Source organism: Nesoenas mayeri, assembly GCF_963082525.1.
Source record: "Nesoenas mayeri genome assembly, chromosome: 3".
Lineage (NCBI taxonomy): Eukaryota > Metazoa > Chordata > Aves > Columbiformes > Columbidae > Nesoenas > Nesoenas mayeri.
In genome coordinates, this window is record NC_137544.1 from 85075 (window position 1) to 104486 (window position 19412).

Here is a 19412-nt window from a genome sequence, read left to right on the forward strand (position 1 = left end):
CAGCCTCTTTCAGCAGAGCAGCCAAACTCAGGTGCGCGGCCGGGCTCGCTGGAGCTCAGGCCACCTCGAGAACCTTCGTGACCTGGGTGTTTGGTGACGGGCGACCAGACCAGACCAGGAGCCAGAGAGGAAACTGCCAGCAGAGGCTGCAAACCATCCAAGGGACACATCAAAGAGCTGCCTGGAGGGTGGAGAAACAGAATCCCATAAGAAACAAAGGACCCCAGGCCCAGAATTACCACTGGACCAAACAGCACGTGGAGGACACGTAAAGGACACGCGGAGAGCGGGTGCAGAGACCGCGAGGGCTGAAAGCCCAAACCTCTTTTGTGTTGGGGTCTCTCCCCTTGAGAGGCACCCAGTCCGGACCGTGGCTTTGCTGTACTGTGCCATTTTATCTTTTGATTAAATCACTTTGTTAAGCACAGACACCTGAGACTTTGCTGTGGGAAACCTGGGGTAGAGAGCATTTAGCAGGACACTCATGGAGCTGCTGGAGAGGGGCCGGAGCAGCTCCGGGAATGACCTGAGGCTGGAACAGCTCTGCTGGGACAGGTGAGAGAGCTGGGGGGTTCAGCTGGAGGAGAGAAGCTCCGGGGACACCTGAGTGCGGCCTTTCCGGACTGAAAAGGGGCCGAGAAGAAAGATGGGGACAGACTTTTGAGCAGGGTCTGTTGTGACAGGACAAGGGGTGATGGTTTAAACTAAAGGAGGGAGATTCAGGCCGGACGTGATGCAGAAATAGTTTGTGCTGAGGGTGGTGAGAGCCTGGCCCAGGTTGGCCAGAGAGGTGGTGGCTGAACCATCCCTGAGACACCCCAGGCCAGGCTGGACGGGGTCTGAGCAGCCTGAGCTGGTGCAGATGTCCCTGTCATGGCAGGGGACTGGGGGGCTGGGAAGGTCCTTCAACACAAACCATAGTATGATTCTCCAGTTAACCTTACTGGTACCTATGGAGACTGTTTCAGCTTTGTTTCTCATTATACTTCTTTCTAGGATCAGTCTAGTTTATCTAAATTTGAAACTCATACTCTTGGAAGGCTCTACGTGAATAAAGCAGTGACCACACCAGAGCTGGCAGGTAACGCTGCTTGTCCGTTCCCCTTCCCTGCCAGCTGTACCCGTGAAATCCACAGAAACTGTTTTTCCACAAAGCTACAGAAGCTGTGCGGGTGGAGTCTGCTGCCAGATTCCCACCGAGATCTCCAGGGGGGTCACCTCACTGTCTAGGGGGAAAGAAAACAAAGATTCTGAGTTCAGGATGGTAAAAAGCAAGTGAACATCTGTGCCCGTGCTGCCTACCAGGAAAATAAGTATCAGCCAACCTCCAAGTCCCTGTCTGCATTATCTACCTGAAAGGAGGTTGGAGTATGGAAGGTGTTGGTCCCTTCTTCCAAGGAACAAGCGCCAGGAGCAGAGGAAACGGCCTCAAGTTGTCCAGGGGAGGTTGAGGTTGGATGTGGGAACAATTTCTTCCCCAAAGGGCTGTGGGGCATTGGAACAGGCTGCCCAGGGCAGTGCTGGAGTCACCAGCCCTGGAGGGCTGGACAGACGGACATGAGGCTCTCAGGACATGGGTCAGTGCTGGGGTGGGTTATGGTGAGCACCCATCCACAGAAACAGCTTTGGTTTACGTTACCTACAGATACAGGACACAGCCATGCACACTTCCCTTCTCAGCTGAATCAAGCCATGTTCTTTTTATTACTTAATCTCCTGGGAACTCTCTTCACTCAGAATTCTCCTAGGAGGCACCTGTATTGTGTATATGTAATGTTATTAGGATGCATTTGCTGCGCATCCATATGGGTGAGCTGTAAGCACAGAAAAAGGTTTCGCATTAGAACATTCAATTTCCTGCTACTAACCATCACACATTTGTTAGTACATAAAATATATTTAATTACAACCAAGACAAACACCAGATAGAGGGAGCTTCACATAGCACAGATGTCACTGTGTCCCGTCTGCACAGGGGAACCAGCGCACTGTGGAGATCGGTCAGTACTGGAGATGCTGCTGCTGTCGGAGCTCAGGATCTCAGCTCCCAACAGGCACGTCCAAAGAACCTGGAGCAGAACGAAGCGCCGCTGGGCTCCGGGAGCTGCAGGAAGCCAGCGGCAGATGGCCGGTGGAGCAGCCAGCTGCATAAAAGACCTGCAACTCACATCACCGACAGCTACTGCAGCAAGATATAAATATATCAGAGGAGCAGCTGTTCACAGGTAGAAGACTTCATACATGGTGCCAGGCGAGTTGCTTTATGCTGCTCCATTACTTTTAACTCCATTACAAGGGACTCCAAACCCCCTATTTCTGAGTATCTCATTAATTTGGATTGCTGCTTCTCTGGTATTTCATCCGTGTCTCCAGCATGAAGTTCTTGAAGGCTGGTTCTTCATGACTCTCCTCGGTAACTGGTAGGAAAAAAGCAACAGTTCAGCACTATTTCAGCACTTGTTCTGCTTGTGTTACTGAGGACAGCTAGAGTCAGGCTAGTCAGAGCAACAGAGTCTATTTCATCTTCACTACAAGGCAAAAGAAATAACTGAACCTAAAAATCAACGCAACAGGGAAAGAACAAAGATTAAGTCTGCGAGATATATAAAAGTCACACACTGTAAGAACTTAGAAGATTGCTCCAGGACTGGAGCCACGGGAAAGGGAGGAGAGCCGGGGCAGAAACCACCAGCCAAAACATTACGAAACATATTGTGCATTGATCAGGCTCGGGGGTCCCTGCACGCTCCAAGCGTAACGAGTTGTCTGGTTTATGCATGTCATACACCTATTAAAAATAACTACTGGAACAGAAAATTTACAGTTGAGTTTTCACAAAGGTTAGAGAGTGATATCGCTGGACTAAGCGTTGCAGCTGCACTTCTGCTATAGATTCTGACACCTCTACTGAGGTGACTGGAAGTTTGCTGATCTTCTAGGTGTTCGTTACAGTCAATTCAGTTAATGAACTACAGAGCGTATTTCCTGAGTAGTCAGGCAGCTTTTAGACCAGATCAGGTCCCTCATTCCCCTACCTTCATGGTCAATGTCATCAGTATCACTCTCCCTCTCCTCTTCTTCATCAAGAGTTCCTCGTGTCAGGATCAGCTCAGAGGGTCCCATTGCAGAAGCATCATCAGACCCTTGAAGGGAGCAGAAACGGTTATGCACAAACCAGCAGTTAACAAGAAGGTGGCTCATGCCCTCACAATTCCTATTTGCACATCGACACAGCAATTAGAACCTAAGGGACTGAAAGCTGCTCTGGAGCCCAAAGATACAGGACGGTCTGCATCAGCCGTACTCAGCCTCATACAAGACGACAGTTCAACCAGCAGCAGAGCTTTCCCCTGTTCTGACTGTTCCACCTTTCCTAGAGGTTTCGTCACTCCTAGTCTGTCCACGGCTCTGTGCACACAGCACGGCTCGTCCCCCCTGTGCCTGGCACAGAGGAGCCGCGTCCGGCCCGGCCCGCGGGAACCGACACGGAGCTGCTTTCACGCCTTTGCTGTGAAGACAGGAAAGCACTATGTGACTTCCCCAGGCGGACTCTTCAAACAACTTCTGCACAACCTGATCTGCTCAGTAAGGTACCTGCAAGTGTGCTCCCCTGCACACACACGCTGCCCATGTCCTTCCACAGGTGCTCCAGCTGCTCCCTCTTCTGTTTGTTTTGAGCCTCCTCCTGCAGGTACAGTTACATGTGGGTCCTGAGCACATGTGAACGCAAGCGAAGAGTAACCTCACCAGTTCTGTCCCCCAGCAGAGCCAAGTCAACAAGGTCTGACGTTACAACTGAGGTTACGCGCATGATGGACGCCCAGACATGCCCAGGAGCATCAGGAAGCCACGCTCAGCAAAGCTGAGCTTGCAGAGACTGCCCTTGGGCAGCCAGAGCTCAAAGTGAGCAGAGCAACTGACTCTGGTACAGTAATTCGGTCCTAGTCATTAATTGTCTAAGTCCCTTAACCGGTGCGGGCAGGTACAGGGATATTCTCAGCAAATCACTTGCAAAAGTTATTTTTGAAAAAGTTTCTGTCCTTCAGAATGGAAGATACAAAAAGCTTTCCCCATCATTTTCTCACCATTTGCCCAAATAAATTATTAGCACTAGAACACTGAGCAACATCTGCTTTACAAAACAGCTTTCCAGGAAAAAGCGACACACAGTGAGCTTCAGGACAGGAGTTTTTCCACACGGAATGAGATCAGTAAATGAAATGTTAGACCCTCTCAACATAGAAGCGATTTTGTGCATCAAAGTGACCCCAAGACACACTGCCCAGGTATACTGAAGTACTTACCAGTGTTTTTCTCAGGCGTTCGTATTCTGGACGGTACTCTCTGAAAAGATAAATACAGACAGCACACCCAGTCTGAATTAATACACAGTTTATATTAAGTATGGATCATCTGGGGGCTTGTTTCTGCACACCCGCCCTCCCCCAAGTTTTCTCTAGGCTGTCATGTTTGAGAGACATTTCAGAAAGGCTAACAGTACTTTTTTATACAGATTTGGATGAAAAATAAGTGAACATGCTACATTAAAATAGGGAACCTTTCTCACACCATCTTGTTGGGTAAGAAATCAAAGCAGCCTGGCTGAGGTGGCCAGGCCCGTCAGCCCATCTGTCACCTCCTCTGACCACAGGCACGACCTCCTCTGACCACAGGTACAACCTCCTCTGACCACAGGTACGACCTCCTCTGACCACAGGCACAACCTCCTCTGACCACAGGTACAACCTCCTCTGACCACAGGCGCAACCTCCTCTGACCACAGGTACAACCTCCTCTGACCACAGGCGTGACCTTCTCTGACCACAGGCACAACCTCCTCTGACCACAGGTACAACCTCCTCTGACCACAGGCGTGACCTTCTCTGACCACAGGCACAACCTCCTCTGACCACAGGTACAACCTCCTCTGACCACAGGCGCAACCTCCTCTGACCACAGGTACAACCTCCTCTGACCACAGGCACAACCTCCTCTGACCACAGGTATGACCTCCTCTGACCACAGGTACAACCTCCTCTGATCACAGGCGCAACCTCCTCTGACCACAGGTATGACCTCCTCTGACCACAGGCACAACCTCCTCTGACCACAGGTACAACCTCCTCTGACCACAGGCGCAACCTCCTCTGACCACAGGTACAACCTCCTCTGACCACAGGCGCAACCTCCTCTGACCACAGGTATGACCTCCTCTGACCACAGGCACAACCTCCTCTGACCACAGGTACAACCTCCTCTGACCACAGGTACAACCTCCTCTGACCACAGGTACAACCTCCTCTGACCACAGGTACAACCTCCTCTGACCACAGGCACAACCTCCTCTGACCACAGGTACAACCTCCTCTGACCACAGGCGTGACCTTCTCTGACCACAGGCACAACCTCCTCTGACCACAGGCACAACCTCCTCTGACCACAGGTACAACCTCCTCTGCCGCTGCTCGCGCCTCCCGAGAGCTCACAGGATCTCGGACAGAAAGGAGCTCCCAGGCTCCCCAACCAAAGCACCACTATGGGACCTCGGATATTTCTTTAATGAAGGAAGGATGAAGTAGACGTGCATGCCCTATAGAATCACGGGCAGTTTGGGTTGGAAGGGACCTTCAGATACCATCTGGTCTAACCTGCCTTGCCACGGGCAGGGACATCTTCACTAGATCAGGTTGCTCAAAGCGCCATCCAACTTGACCTTGAACACCTACAGTGATGGGGAGTCCACAACTTGTCTGGGCAACCTGCTCCAGTGTCTCCCCACCCTCACTGTACAAAATGTCTTACGTCCAATCTAAATGTACCCTTTTGCGGTTGAAAACTGCTGGCCTGTGTCCCACCACCACACACCTGGGTAAAACGTCTCGCTGTCTCTCTTACATCCCCTCCGCGTGCTGAAAGGCCACAGTGAGGGCTGTGGAGCTCTTCCTCCTGCGGGCTGGGCGCTCCAGCCCCGGCTGCCGGCGGCCCCTGGCCCGGCTCTAACGGCTCTGTCCTCTGCCGCGGGCAGGGCTGGACACACAGAGCCAGGCGGCCCCACGGAAGCGGAGCAGGAAGGGACAGTCACCTCCCCCAGGACACGGCCGCCTGTCGGGGCTGCACGCAAGCGGCTGATGTGAAACCGCTCACGAGGGCTTGGTACACAGGCCGTGGATCCCAGAGCTGCTGTTGGTTACGTGGTGAAACTCCTCAGCCCCTCCAAAGAGCACAGAGACAATGGGAGGGAGCTGGGACAGCACAAATGACACCCTGCCCAAATACTCCCAGCCATCACAGGAGAGACATCAAACCAGAGCAGAGCCACCAAACCAGGGCAGAGCCACCAAACCGGGGCAGAGCCACCAAACCGGGGCAGAGCCATCAAACCGGGGCAGAGCCACCAAACCAGGGCAGAACCACCAAACCAGGGCAGAACCACCAAACCGGGGCAGAGCCACCAAACCGGGGCAGAGCCACCTCAGCGAGCCCAGAGGGACATGGGGGCACAGGGGCTGGCAGGAACCCAGTTGGAGGACTCGGAGGAACGACCCCCGTCCCGGCTCCCGGGGCTGTCCCAGAACCACCAGCCCGGGCTCTTGGTGCGACACCATCACCGTGACCCAGCAGAGCTCCCGGCGCCACCTGGTGAACAGGGTCTGCCCGGGGACAGGGAAAGAGCACTTGGGGACAGCACAGGACTTATTGTGGGATGTCTAGGGGAGGAACCAAAGGTGGGAAAAGGGAGGGACTTAGAGATTTGTGGAGGAACAAGTCAGGAAAACAGAGGGATAAGGGAAAAAATGGGTCTGTTTGTATGTTAGCAGAGCAGGCAGCACACAAACCCGGGGCAAGACTAGGCCAGACTAGCTAGACCTGGGAGCATGAAGCCAGGGCGCCCTCTCTGCGGCTGTCCAGTCCAGCATGATGTATTTTCCCCCAACAGTCTGTGGTCTGGTTTAGGTATTTCCAAGTAACCCAAGTGACTGTGTTACTCTAGTGTTACAGAGCACCCTGGCAGTATCGCACGGGGAGGAATCCAGCAAGGGGCAAACTCTCAGAGGATTACTGGATTTCCAGTCGCCCGTCTGTTCGGTCTGCCAGCGGATCAGCGAGCTTCCCGCACAGCTCACCCTCGGTCACTGTACGGAGTCACGGCCTGGCTGGCACAGACGGCTTTTACCCCTTCACTGAACAGTTAGCACAAACATCACCACCGAACTCTCCCTGTGCTGCCTGTTGTGGTGCCTCCTGCACTGAAGTTATCAACACCCTGGACAGTCCTTCAGATGGAAGGAGTGAATGAGCAACTTCAGGGGCTGACGGTCACGGCCTTACCTCTCGTACTCATCTGCAGCCTTAGAAAGCTGAACAAAGAAGTCATCCAGTCCCGTGCCAAGCACAGCAGAAACACCAACCACCTATGAAAGAAAACCACACCAGCACTGAAGAGCAACTGAGCCAAGCTTTAGGTAACTGACGGATAGTAAGAGCTGGAAAGACTAAGCGATATCTTTAAAAAAAATAAAACAAACCAAAAACTAAACTGAAAACACCAGGGGGATCTAATGACACCCATTTAACCATCACAGTGTGTAGGGGTGTGCAGTAACACTCCTGCTTCTGTCACTCCTGCTGTCAACCTCTTTCCCCGCACACTGTTAATGTCGCTGCCTCTGGTTTGTTTGGTTTGGGTTTGTTAGTCCGGGTTTCTGTTTGATTTGGTTTGGTTTTCTTTCCTTTCTGCAGAGCCTGGTTTTCCTGTCTGCTTTACAAATGTCACCATGAGGGAGGAACTCCAGTTATAAACAGACAGACAAACAGAACACCTCACTGCACCGTCCTGGTACCCCCAATCTCAATATCCCACAAAGAGCAGAGTTAAGACAATGTCTAAACATAATGAACGAGATGGGGCGATTCAAAGGAAGATCAAGTCCTTCTCTGTTTACTTGGCTGTTAGTAACCCAAGCTCCCGTTCTGCCCCCGGTGCCGCAAGCGGTCGGTAAGACCGCTGCAATATCCGCGCACTAGAACCAGAGCACAGCAGAACACAAGAACTGATCTGCAGCCTTGGCAGTGCCGAGCTTTGCTGAACCTCGTCTCAAAGGGCACCCAAATCCAGCCCCAGCACAGCAAGAGGTGCAGGATTCCATCGGTTACTGTGCAATACGTCCCGAACACATACCTGTCATTACCCTTCTGGCCACCTCTTCTGCTTTTATTAGACCAATTATCAAAAAATACCTCTAACGAAGGCTACTACTAGCCAGTACTTGGTGACCCTTAAGAATCTTACATCCCTTAATGAAAATTCTCCCTCTTTGTCATAAGCGGGACAGTCTTAACTCCTCGCCTTTGGACGTCAGGCTTTTCCAGCACAGCCTCGCATTTCATCAGTAGCGCAGCACACAGTCACGCATTCCAAAGGACGTTAAGCTTTGGTCTAGGCACTGTGCATATATATGTTAATATGTACACTTCATTGCACTCCAGCACAAGCTGCCTTCTCCTCTATAGTCCTCTGCACTCTGCTATTCTAACAGCTGATCAGCAAATAAGGACCAGGCACCACTACAGTCAGCTTTGAAATACTGTATATTGTTCCATTCAGGGCACTTGTAGTATTGTTGTTTTGGCTAAATTATCATTATCTGTATGAATGGAATCACTTAGTCATTTTCATTGCCTTTCTTGTAATATCCATAAAGCCATTGGTTTGCTTTTTCTTAAGTAAAATCTCATGAAAAACACACTCAGCGAACCCTTTTTAGCACAGACTACGGGATCACGAGCACCCTCCAGCGTACGGTGTTCTCAGAGAAACGGAATGGATTGTCCTCTCAAACCCGGTAAGTGAAATCCCCACTTTTCCTGTGCCAGCAAATACACAGCGTTTTGTTTGTTTGCTTTTCAGGTTCTTTCCCTTCTTCCTACAGAGTGAACTGTCCAGCTATACTTGACATTTTCAGAACCAGGGGAATTGTCTCGGATGGGAAACACCGCAACACTGCCCGTTACCTCTTACCAGCCCATCTTAGCTTTCTGCCCCTGACGAGTCAAATTCGGTTTGATATGATTCAGGCTGCCACAAAAGTTACTTTGTGTTCAAAGCTGCAAATTCTCACCCAATGCAGGGCCCACCAACAGATTCCAGTTCAAAGGGGCAGCACAAAGCCCTTTCACAGAAGACGGGATGGCTGAGGCTGGAAGATGCCTCTGCAGATCATGTAGCCCAACTTCTCCTGCTCAAAAAGCAGGACTAACTAGAACAGGTAATTCATGTCGTTGGAGCGCGTTTCGAGCATCTCCAAGGATGGAAACTTCACAGTTTCTCTGGACCATCTGTTCCAGTGCTCAATCAGTAAAATCACAGTAATTCTTTTTCCCTCTTCTGTTTAGCCCCCGTTTCGTGTATGTCACTTTGTGTCTATTGCCTTTGTCCTCTCACCGGGCACCATCGAAAAGAGCGTGTGTGTCTCTGTCTTCCTCAGCGCGCAGTCCCAGCCTGGCCGGGCTGCAGCTCTGCAGGTCCCCAGCCCCACCTGCTCACGCGGGGTCACCGAGCAGATCACGCAGGGTCACCAGAGCAGATCACGCAGGGTCACTGAACAGATCACAAATGGTCACCGAGCAGATCACAAATGGTCACCAGAGCAGATCACGCAGGGTCACTGAGCAGATCACAAATGGTCACCAGAGCAGATCACGCGGGGTCACTGAGCAGATCACAAATGGTCACCAGAGTGGATCACACAGGGTCACAGAGCAGATCACAAATGGTCACCAAAGCAGGTCACGCAGGGTCACTGAGCAGATCACAAATGGTCACCAGAGCAGATCACGCAGGGTCACCGAGCAGATCACAAATGGTCACTGAGCAGATCACAAATGGTCACCGAGCAGATCACAAATGGTCACCAGAGCAGATCACGCAGGGTCACTGAGCAGATCACAAATGGTCACCAGAGCAGATCACGCGGGGTCACTGAGCAGATCACAAATGGTCACCAGAGTGGATCACACAGGGTCACAGAGCAGATCACAAATGGTCACCAAAGCAGGTCACGCAGGGTCACTGAGCGGATCACAAATGGTCACCAGAGCAGATCACGCAGGGTCACCGAGCAGATCACAAATGGTCACCAGAGCAGATCACGCAGGGTCACCGAGCAGATCACAAATGGTCACCAGAGCAGATTACGTGGGGTAACTGAGCAGATCACAAATGGTCACCAGAGCAGATCACGCAGGGTCACCGAGCAGATCACAAATGGTCACCGAGCAGATCATACAGGGTCACTGAGCAGATCACAAATGGTCACCAGAGCAGATCACGCAGGGTCACTGAGCAGATCACGCCGGGTCACAGAGCAGATCACGCAGGTGTGTCCAGGGGGTTTGAATGTCTCAGAGCAGGAGACTCCACACCCGCTCTGGGCAGCCTGGGCCAGGCTCTGGCACCTCCCAGCAAACAAGTTTCTGCCCATGTTCACATGGAGCCTCCTGTGTTTCAGTCTGTGCCCGTCGCCCCTCACCCTGGCGCTGGGCACCACTGAACAGAGTCTGGTCCATCCTGACACCCACCCTGAGCTATTGATCCATTGATCACATCCCTCTCAGCTTCTCTTCTCCACTCAGCAGCCCCAGCTCTCTCAGTCTCCTCAGCACAAAGATGCTCCAGAGCCCTCAGCATCTTCATCGCCACCTCTGGACCCTCTCCAGTGATTCCCACCATCAAGTATTTATACAAATCATGACATTGTCCTCCAGCTTTCTCTGCTCCAGAATGTTATGAGAGGTAAGAAAAAAAGAAGATCCTTACCTTCAGTGAACTGTAAAACTCATCCAACACTAAACTCATAGAACGAGTCAGGTTGCTGACGTAAGACGTCTCTTGATTCAGGGCATCCTGAAAAGTCTCAAAGTCCTGCATCCATTCTACTGCAAAACTGTGGTCAATTATGTCGGTCTGGAAGGATAAGAGACACTTTTTAGAAGTAAGAACTAATGCTTAGACAGGCTGTTCAGTGGACAAAGAAAAAATTTCCATTTTAAACTTAGTTTCAAAATGTGGATTGAAAATATTCAGCCCTGGACTGAGCTTAACCTTTTGTGCAGTTTGTGCTGCCGCAATACGTGGGACTTCCTCCTCACAACAGGCAGGCGTCCCACGATTCCCGCTCAGCGCGCCGCCGAGCAGAAGTAATTAATGAGGACTGATTACAGGGCACTGCAAGAGCAGATTCGGTGGTGAACTCACCCTTTCGTTACAACGTTACATTTCCCTACAGCCGAGGGTTATGGTGCAAACTATTTTTCAGGTTGTCAGTGTTACCTGTAACTGGACAGTTTGGGTGTAACTGCCCACCCGACTCTCCTTGTGCATTTGTATGAGACTGAAGACCCGTTTCAGGTCCAGTTTCAGCCTGCAGCTCCCTCCCGTCCCTCTCTCCTAGAAAATCTGCGTTTGTAGTAGGACAAAGACACTACAGCAAAGCAAACTGAACAGAGCAGCACTCCGCCAGGACGCAGACACCGCGCTTCCGCTCACCTTGTTCATGGCAACAATGAAAGGCAGCTTTGTCTTGTACAGGATACTGAGGGGAGGAGAACAAACAAAACACACCAAAAATTACACATCAATTTCAATCTCACTAGAGTAGAAAACAAGTTAAGCATAAGGCAGACAAGACTTATGCAAAACTGAATATATTTGACTTCAAGGGATGATTTTCCTCCGCATCAGTTAGAATGTGATTTTCACCCAGATCTAGCTTGAACAAAATACACCCCCAGATGCAAGAGCACATCTGCAAGATATAAAACACCTTTCTAGACAGCCAGTTGATTTTGATAACTGTTTTCTAGGACTCTCAGATCCCAGTTTTAACTCTTTTTGCATTTTATAATTATTTTAACTCAAACCTTAGGTTCTGAGATATTTTTTGTGAACTGGGTAATGAATTCGAATAACTCAGAACATCTATAAAGCAGAACTGCCTATTACAGTGATAAAGCTTTTGCCTTTGACCAGGACTGACAGGTTTTTGAAATCAGTTGAAACCAGTTGAAAACCGACCAACATTTACCGTGAATTATGACAGCTCTAGATATGTTATCTTTACATAAGTATTTAGTCCCTGGTTAACATGAAACCAAACAGATAAATCCATGCATGAGGAAGAAGACACAGACAAATAACTCCATGCTATGCTGAGCTCCAAACAAATCTTGAAGAATCATGGAAAGTATCAATAATATTAAAAAAACGAAACAACAAAACAACCCACCAGAATAAAATATTATGTGTTTATAAGCAGGAGCTTAAACAACGCTATCTTGATACTGCTCAGATAAATGATTTTATAAGCAACAGGCAGCGCGTTAGATCTGATGTAACCAGCCTTCATCACACCGGAGCCTCAGGACTGTGTGATGTCTTCACTGGGAGTTTGACCCAATGACTTTAAAACATCTATTGGCACTGAAATTATTTTGCTTATCCAACAGGAAAAGCACTAAGACAGAGAATAACAAACCAGCAGATTCCATGGATATGAGGCATCCATGTGAATTCACAGCCCAGAACCCACCCACCCAGAACCAGCCCCGGGAGCAGCAGGTTTGGGGGATCCTGCCCCTCTGCCCCGCTCTGTGAGACCCCCTGCAGTGCTGGTCCAGCTCTGGGTCCTCAGCACAGACACACATGGAGCTGCTGGAGAGGGGCCAGAGCAGCCCCAGCAATGACCCGAGGCTGGAACAGCTCTGCTGGGACAGGTGAGAGAGCTGGGGTGTTCAGCTGGAGGAGAGAAGCTCCGGGGACACCTGAGTGCGGCCTTTCAGTGCTTAAAAGTGCCCGATAAGAAAGATGGGGACAGATTTTTGAGCAGGGCCTGTTGTGATAGGACAAGGGGTGATGGTTTTAAACTAAAGGAGGGAGATTCAGGCTGGACATGATGCAGAAATTGTTTGTGCTGAGGGTGGTGAGAGCCTGGCCCAGGTTCCCAGAGAGGTGGTGGCTGAACCATCCCTGAGACACCCCAGGCCAGGCTGGATGGGGCCTGGATGGGGTTCTGAGCACCCCAATCTACTGAACATGTCCCTGCCCACGGAAAGGGTTGGATTGGATGGTCTTCAAAGGTCCCTTCCAACCCAAACCATTCCCTGATTCCCCTCCAAAATAAGCATCAGAGACAGGGCAATCCAAGCAGATGGACTGTGTCTCCAGCTCCTCCCACCTGCAGGCATACAGCATGTTGGACATAAAGGTGATAGGGCTGGTACTGCGAGAGGTGTCCATCACATAAACCACAACCGACGGGAAGGAGGAAGCCTGGAAACAAAGAGTAAAAGGCACTTTAATCGGCAGTACATGCTGTTCAACAGCCACTTCTTTCCCGCAGCCTCACTGCCAAGTGACGGAGAAAACACTCACCAAGGCCTCAGTTATGATGGTTCCTGATGCTGACCAGGTGAACACCTCAATCTGCCCTGGTGTGTCAATAATAACATACCTGTTAAGAAGCAGCCCCTCAGAAACAATGAGGGAAGATTAGTTAAGCACAAGGTCCTGTTCTGAAGAGACTAATTACCACGAGCACATAACAGCAAATCACATGATTATTCCGTTACAGATCAGAGAAGTTTCTCCCAAACAGGGACAAGATCTGTGGGCATGCCCGAAAACTTCCTGCGTGGATTCCGTCACCGAGATGCACCTACTTTCTTCAGGTTCTGTTGAAGTCTAAGGTATCAGTCTGACAGACACTTAGTACTGCAAATCGTTCATAAGAAGAATTAATCGTTGCCTATTGGAACATTGTGTGAGGAACAATGACAGTCTAATGGAAGACAAGCAAAGCAGAACTGGCATCAGCAGACATTTCTTCGATATATCAGAAGTCTGGTTTATCTCTTCTAATTCTATGCCCTTTTCCACGCAAGATTTATACGGAGGCTGAGAAACAACTGGGAAACATGCAGAGAGCCTTTTTAGGACTCCACAGGGTCTGCCCCCACTGATCTCAGAAACGCAGGTAGAATGTACTCACTTGGATGCATTTTGTCGTTTTTCAATAAACTTCATCACCTGATGGAAAAGGAGGAGTGCGTTTTGTGTTCAGGCCCACAACAGGAAACTTCATAATCATTTCATAACAGAATATGTATCAAAAGATGATCAAAGTCTCGACCCCTCTACGTGTGAAGATGTCCAACTAAGGAAGGGTGATGAACGCTCTGACGCTGCACAGGGCAACGACAACCCTGGTTTTGTGTGTTCTAGCACCTGGCTGAAGAGACGGTGTAACAAACACAGGCGTTCCCACCTTTTTACTACGAGATTGTGCACCGTCTCAATATCTTCCCTGAGTTCTTGCCCCAGCGCTGATTTAGCGTTTTGATTACAGAGAGCAGCCAGTCATCAAAGCCTGGGAAAACTTAACACTTTTCCCTACTTCAAAACCAGATCATTCAAACGAAAGATTTTATAGTGGACATAGTGCAACGCAACAGTTATGTACGAAGATTAAAGAATGTTCTGTGCACGTGGCTTCTAAATTTTACTTTTAAAAAGCTGAAAACTGAAATGTCTCAAATGGAAGTTAATGCGCTCGGCTGCTCCGCAGAACCCCTGGTTGTGCGGAGAGCGGCACCTCCAGACGCGCGGCCGCCCCGACGCGGCGCTGCTGGCACCCCGCGCACACCTCGCTGTCCCGGCGCGGCGTTCGTAGCGCGGTGTCACAGAGCAACCACGTACCTGATCGAACCGTGTGGCAAAGAGGTTGAGAGAGGTCACTATCCCACCGTTGGGGCCCAGCCCGTATCTGGACGCTCTGTTCAGGAAAGCGGCGACGAGCAGACCCGGAGGGCTTTTCCGACCCTGGTAACAGCTGCACACGTACCACGCGCACGGACACCAACACACCCCCACACACAGTCAGCCTGTAACAAACACCGCTGGTGTCTGTCCTGCCCGAACACGTGTCACGGACCAAGGGAACGGGGCCAGGCCGTGGCTTCCCCTTGCCGGTATTCGAGCAGAACTGTTCTGGACAAAGAGAAAATACAGGTATGTGTACACATCAAAGCCATCTTTGTCTTTCCAAAGAGATTTACAACACAGCCAATAACTCGGAATTTAACAATGGTCCGAATGCCCTGAATTTCAAGAATATATACTTCAAAATATAATGAAAAGAACTTTTCAGCAGAATTCAAATGATAATGGGAATTAATGTTGTCAAGATAATTCAAGCGTCACCTTAAAGACTCAAAATACTTTTTCACATATACAGATCTATATATTAATCAAGTTCCTTTTATTTTAACTACATAAGAACCAGCACTGATTGATCAGTACCTACTGTCTCCCAGGGCCCCTGCTCTCAACATCCAAGCACGAGGCCAGACACCCTCCTTCACGACTATTTAATGAGGTGCTTGAACTCCAGCACTGGCTGACAGACACGGCAAAGCAAAGAACGCACCTAGGGGCCAAACCGAAACTTGTACTTGGATGTCTTGCTGGTGACTCCAAATCAACCAACAGCCAAAACCAGTAATTCTGTCTCCCACCATCTCTATTCTTGTCTAAAACATTAAATTTAGAAGTCAAATCCAAACACTGTACATGATCCCTGTCTGCACAAGCTACTGGGTAGAAGACCAAGGGCGTCCGCACCGCTCCCAAGCGCAGCCATTTCAGTGTGACGTTACTGCCCCATTGTCACCAGCTGCTGTGCAGGGAGAGCCAGCGGTCCAGCGCCTGAGATCCAGAAACACAACAGTGCTCTGTCTACAGTCAAACAACGTGGAGACAGTTTTCTCCACCCACTACAGGCAAATAGGAATTTGCGTATTTTTTTATACCAAATTAAATCTGATTCGTTAAAACATGAGGAGAAGGTTGCTGGCTTCCACAAAGCAAGACACCAGCTCTTCAGAAGAACAACAAGGAAAAAAATGTGGGCAGAGGGTCTATGGCTTGTAAGAACATACTAATAGGCAGAACCACTTTCAGCACAGGAGAAAATGACCTAAGGGGTATCAGAACCCGTAGAACATACATTTCTAACCCCACATGCAAGAAATACACAGTCGAAACCTTCCAATCTTCAAGCAGCATTCTGCATTCCTGCAACGTCAGCACCTCCTGCCGCCTTCATGTGGCCTGCAGAACCAACAGTCTGCTCCCACCAACCTGGGATTTCACGGATCGGTATTTAGACAGAAAAGGATACTGTTTCATGACTTCTTTGTAATTCACAGTGTCCCTGATATCTAGAAAAGGAAGACGTATAAATAGTTTTAGGACAACACATTTAAAATATGCCTCTTCATCAATTTGCTGATAGCTGAACACCCTTATTTTTTTCTTCCTTTTGTCTCAGTAATAGATCCAGCACCAACAGGAAAGATCTCCCAAATAAATAAACCTGACCCATTTGCCAAGTGCTCAAGATATATACGAAACCCAATGTAATTCACATGAAACACCGCCAGTTTAGGATTTTAGCGGCAATCTCTTCAGCTGAATGTTGTTCTCAGCTGATCAACATCAGTTAACAAGGTAACAGTATCTGACTGTGTTATTAGAGATCCAGCACTGGAGCAGATGCTCTGATTATTTGCCTGACACCAGTAAAACCATCTGGGCACCCGCACTGCCTGTCTTACCCCCTGCAGAGGCAGGATGACAAACCTGGGAAAGTCTAAGAGGCAGGACGCTCACAAACCTAACGATCCGTGAGCCCCCGGAACGGCGGAACGCAGGACAAGGGAACGGCCCCAGGTGGCCCAGGGGAGGTTGGGGTTGGATCTGGGAACAATTCCTTCCCCAAAGGAAGGGCATTGAACAGGATGCCCAGGGCACTGCTGGAGTCACCAGCCCTGGAGGGCTGGACAGACGGACATGAGGTTCTCAGGGACAGGGGGCAGTGGTGGCCTTGGCAGTGAGGTTAACGGCTGGACTTGACCTTAAAGGTCTTTTTCAACCAAAATGATTCTATGATTATATAACATAAGGTCTGTTTCATTGTTCAGGTGTTTTCTCTAAAGTTCATGTTGTTTAAAGGAAGTTATTTGCTAGCAGATATGGCCACCACTGCTCTGGGTACAGGGAACCACAGGGAACCTGCCAATATGTTCATCACTGACAAAGAAAAAAAACACACAAGAACCCAAACACATCAAATTGCACCAGATCTAGTAAAAAACCAATGGACAAACGCCTTTGGTCCTAAATCTTCACCTGTTAAAGACCAGTAGGAGAAAAGAGTTACATTTAAAAACAAACAACAAACGCTTAAAGTCGTTCCTGTGCTGGGACTGGGAAGCTCTGGAAGGACATCAGCGATCAGCCCAACGGGTGACAGACCCGCCCCCTCTGCCGGTGCCGCGGAACACGGGCACTCCAGAAGGATGTGCGTTTCATGTTCGGGTGGCACACAGGCCACGTGGTCAATGCACGGGTGTCACACGGGCCATGTCTTTAATGTATGGGTGTCACATGGGACTTATGTTTCATGTTCGGGTGTCACACGGGCCATGTGTTCAATGCACAGGTGTCACACGGGATGTGTGGTCAATGCACGGGTGTCACACAGCTGTGTGGTCAATGCACGGGTGTCACACGGGCCGTATGTTTAATGTATGGGTGTCACACAGGCCATGTGTTCAATGCACAGGTGGCACACGAGTCGTGTGTTCAATGCACAATGTCACACAGTGTGTTCAGTGCCTGGTGTCACCTGCAGTGTGTTCAGTGCCCGGTGTCACCTGGAGTGTGTTCAGTGTCCAGTGTCACACGGTGTGTGTTCAACGTCCAGTGTCACCCGGAGTGTGTTCAGTGCCCGATGTCACACAATGTGTTCCCAGTGCCCGGTGTCACACCGTGTGTTCAGTGCCCGGTGTCACACCGTGTGTGTTAAGTGCCCGGTGTCACACCGTGTGTGTTAAGTGCCCAGTGTCACACCGTGAGTTCAGTGCCCGGTGTCACAGTGTTCCCCATGCCCGGTGTCACACAATGTGTTCCCAATGCCCGGTGTCACACCGTGTGTGTTAAGTGCCCAGTGTCACACCGTGAGTTCAGTGCCCGGTGTCACAGTGTTCCCCATGCCCGGTGTCACACAATGTGTTCCCAATGCGCGGTGTTACACCGTGTGTTCAGTGCCCGGTGTCACACGGTGTGTTCCCAATGCCCGGTGTCACACCGTGTGTGTTCAGTGCCCGGTGTCACACGATGTGTTCCCAATGCCCGGTGTCACACGGTGTGTTCAGTGCCTGGTGTCACACCGTGTGTTCAGTGCCCGGTGTCACACCGTGTGTTCCCAATGCCCGGTGTCACACCGTGTGTGTTCAGTGCCCGGTGTCACACCGTGTGTTCAGTGCCCGGTGTCACACGATGTGTTCCCAGTGCCCGGTGTCACACACTGTGTTCCCAGTGCCCGGTGTCACACCGTGTGTTCAGTGCCTGGTGTCACACACTGTGTTCCCAATGCCCGGTGTCACACACTGTGTTCCCAATGCCTGGTGTCACACACTGTGTTCCCAGTGCCCGGTGTCACACCGTGTCCCGGCGGGATCGGGCCCGGCCGCACTCACCGATGTTGGCGGGGAACGGCAGCTCGCGCACGGCCGGGTCCAGGTTGATGACGTACGGGGGGCAGCGCTGCGCGTGCAGCTGGGCCGCCAGGCGCTGCGGGGACACGGGGACACGTCAGCGGGGACGCGGGGACACGGCAGCGGGGACACGGCAGCGGGGACGCGGGGACACGGCAGCGGGGACACGGGGACACGGCAGCGGGGACACGGGGACACGGCAGCGGGGACGCGGGGACACGGGGACACGGCAGCGAGGACGCGGGGACACGGCAGCGGGGACACGGCAGCGGGGACACGGGGACACGGCAGCGGGGACGCGGGGACACGGCAGCGGGGACACCGGCAGCGCCCCCGCCGCGCTCACCTGCACCAGGGTGGTTTTCCCGGAGCCAGCCATGCCAAGCACCAGCACGCACACCGGGGCCGCCGCGCCGCTCGCCGCCGCCGCCATCTTCCCAGCGCCCGCGTGTCCTTCCGGGGCGCGGGTGACGGCGGGAGGAGCGGCCCCACAGCCCCGCGCGGGACCGGCTGTGGCGCTGCTGCTGCCGCCGCCGCCGCCGGCCCGGTAGCGGCCCGGTGCGCGGTCCGGTAGCGGCCCGGTGCGCGGCCCGGTGCGCAGTCCGGTAGCGGCCCGGTGCGCTGTCTGGTGCGCGGTCCGGTAGCGGCCCGGTGCGCGGTCCGGTAGCAGTCCGGTAGCGGCCCGGTGCGCACGGCGGGCTCCCCGCGGGCTCCCCGCGCCAGCCGGCAGCTGCTCCCCCCCCGCGCCAGCCGGCAGCTGCTCCCCCCCCGCGCTCGGAGGCGGCCGGAAGTGGGCG

General features: G+C 51.5%; 1 protein-coding gene across 1 annotated transcript; it reads right to left on the bottom strand.

Annotated features, from left to right (window-relative positions):
• Nucleotides 1-1815: 1815 nt before the first annotated feature.
• On the bottom strand, nucleotides 1816-19353 carry GPN1 (GPN-loop GTPase 1). Its single transcript, XM_080341894.1, has 14 exons — nucleotides 18962-19353; nucleotides 18598-18691; nucleotides 16236-16275; nucleotides 14753-14819; nucleotides 14046-14083; nucleotides 13430-13508; nucleotides 13233-13327; nucleotides 11546-11591; nucleotides 10817-10963; nucleotides 7330-7412; nucleotides 4305-4344; nucleotides 3595-3685; nucleotides 3036-3143; nucleotides 1816-2417 (listed from the first exon to the last, which is right to left on the bottom strand). The coding sequence occupies exons 1-14, from the start codon at nucleotides 19046-19048 to the stop codon at nucleotides 2329-2331; spliced, it is 1104 nt and encodes a 367-aa protein (XP_080198020.1). The 5' UTR covers nucleotides 19049-19353; the 3' UTR covers nucleotides 1816-2328.
• Between the last annotated feature and the right edge of the window lie 59 nt (nucleotides 19354-19412).